This window comes from Prunus dulcis, chromosome 7 (assembly GCF_902201215.1).
Source record: "Prunus dulcis chromosome 7, ALMONDv2, whole genome shotgun sequence".
Taxonomy (NCBI): domain Eukaryota; kingdom Viridiplantae; phylum Streptophyta; class Magnoliopsida; order Rosales; family Rosaceae; genus Prunus; species Prunus dulcis.
Genome location: NC_047656.1, coordinates 18,189,101 through 18,191,291, shown reverse-complemented (window position 1 = coordinate 18,191,291; position 2,191 = coordinate 18,189,101). Strand labels below are relative to the sequence as shown.

At 38.2% G+C, this 2,191-nt stretch overlaps 1 protein-coding gene across 1 annotated transcript; it reads left to right on the top strand.

Annotated features, from left to right (window-relative positions):
- Positions 1-215: 215 nt before the first annotated feature.
- LOC117635086 (transcription factor KUA1) lies at positions 216-1,969 on the top strand. Its single transcript, XM_034369419.1, has 3 exons — positions 216-694; positions 912-1,108; positions 1,222-1,969. The coding sequence occupies exons 1-3, from the start codon at positions 337-339 to the stop codon at positions 1,663-1,665; spliced, it is 999 nt and encodes a 332-aa protein (XP_034225310.1). The 5' UTR covers positions 216-336; the 3' UTR covers positions 1,666-1,969.
- Positions 1,970-2,191: the final 222 nt, after the last annotated feature.

Genomic DNA, 2,191 nt, shown 5'->3' with positions numbered 1-2,191 from the left:
AAGATTTATAATTTGTATAAAGGGAGGCAGAGAGAGGTAGGTAGTTATACAAGTTTTGTTAATATGTTTAGAACCCAACTTGGAAAAAAAATCCATCAATAAATAAATATCCATCCAATCATCTTCTCTTGGTGTGCATCCATTTTCATAAACCCCACCCTCACCCCCCTCCCCCATCATCTTATATACCACCAAAACACTTTACTTATTCTCCCTCTCTCCTCTCTCTCTCTCTCTCTCTCTCTCTCTCTCTGAGTTTTGGACTTGTTATTATTTGGAGAATTGAGTGGAGGGAAGGCACTTAATAATATTATCATTGTTCTCGTCTGGGTGAAAATGGGCAGAAAGTGCTCACATTGTGGAAACATAGGCCACAATTCAAGGACCTGCACGAATTTCAGAGGGACTGGTACAAGTTTTAGTGTTGGTCATGTTGGGGTTAGGCTCTTTGGTGTCCAACTTCATCATCATGATCATCATCATCTCATGATGCCTTCATCATCTAATATGAATCATCATGTTGCCATGTCCATGAAGAAAAGTTTCAGCATGGATTGCTTGCCCACGTCATCGGCCTCATCGTCCTCCCCATCTTCTTCAAGAATTTCTGTGGATGAGAATTCTATTCAGGATAAAGCATCCATCGGCTATCTCTCTGATGGTCTCATATGCCGAGCCCAAGAGAGGAAAAAGGGTCAGTTCCCATTTAATCATTTCTTTCTTCTTCTTCTTCTTATTTTGAAAGGAAAATAAAAACTTCAACATGAAGGGATATTTTACTTCAATTTCTTCTGTGTATTCAGTTTCTATAGCACATTTTCTGCACAAATTAATCACCCATTTATTTTTTGCTTAACATATATACATTTAAATGTTTATTATATATATATTGATTTTATTTTCATGCACAGGCGTTCCATGGACGGAAGAGGAGCACCGGACGTTTCTAATCGGTCTCGAGAAGCTTGGAAAGGGTGACTGGAGAGGCATCTCTAGGAACTATGTGACCACAAGAACCCCAACCCAAGTTGCCAGCCATGCTCAGAAGTACTTTCTCAGGCAAGCAACCCTCACCAAGAAGAAACGACGTTCTAGCCTCTTCGACATGGTATATAATATACTTATGTTTAAAAATCTCCCCCTCTTAATTAAAATTTATGTATGGATTGAATTTTAATTCTGTGCTCAAAATTCAATTAATTATGTTCATATATGTGACAGTTTGGGAGGAGCAACAATATCAATCTGTCAACTGGTCATCCTGCCAATACCAACACCTCTCATTATAAGCAGCCATTAAGCGATGATCATCAAGTTCTTCCTCCACAACATAACAATATTATTCATGACAACTCTGGGGCCACGCTGCCTCTGCTTGAACTCGGCACCTCCGTAGCAGCTCAAAATCCAAACTTAGATAATCGAAAACCGGATCACTGCAGTGCTAATCAGCAGCTACCGGTTTGGATTTACGGATTGATCGATTCCCAGATGAAATATTCATCAAACATTGCTGCCTCAAAACCCGGTTCATCAGCATCAGTTGTACCGGATCTAGAGCTCAAGCTTGCCGCGCCAGCTAGTCCTAGTTTGGAACAAAAAAATAAATCTTCCCCATCCCCTGCAGGTCCCCTCCTTAATCTTGGACCAATTAGTGTTACATGAAAAAAAAAAAAAAAAAAAAAAATCGATGGATTGGGGATGCATGATAGAAATGATGATTTTGACTTTAACCCAATTAAGCAGCTGAGGAGGGAGAAGGATCTCAAGGAGAATTCATGGGCCACTTTTACTTTAATTATAGTTAGTATATGTCTTAATTATATATTTAACGTTCTCTTCTCTTCCCTTCCTTTGAATAAACAAGGATGTATCCATAATCCATGCATGAAAACTTATTATGGAAGTGCTTAGTGCTTAACTAGCTTGGAATTAATTAAAATTTATTCTACTTGTAGTTAACCAGTTTGATTGGTTGCAGGCTAACAATTATTGGCAGTGATTATCTCTAAAATATATATAATCTAAAGAGATTATCAATTCGGAAAAAGGGCTTTCCGACCCTCATACGCCCATTTCCATATTGAATACCTAACCATTGTTGGGTCTTCTCACTAGGTTTATTTTAATCCAGGTCCCTATTTATAGTATTAATTTGCAAATTAAAATAACGAACGGCATTTTCAAGATT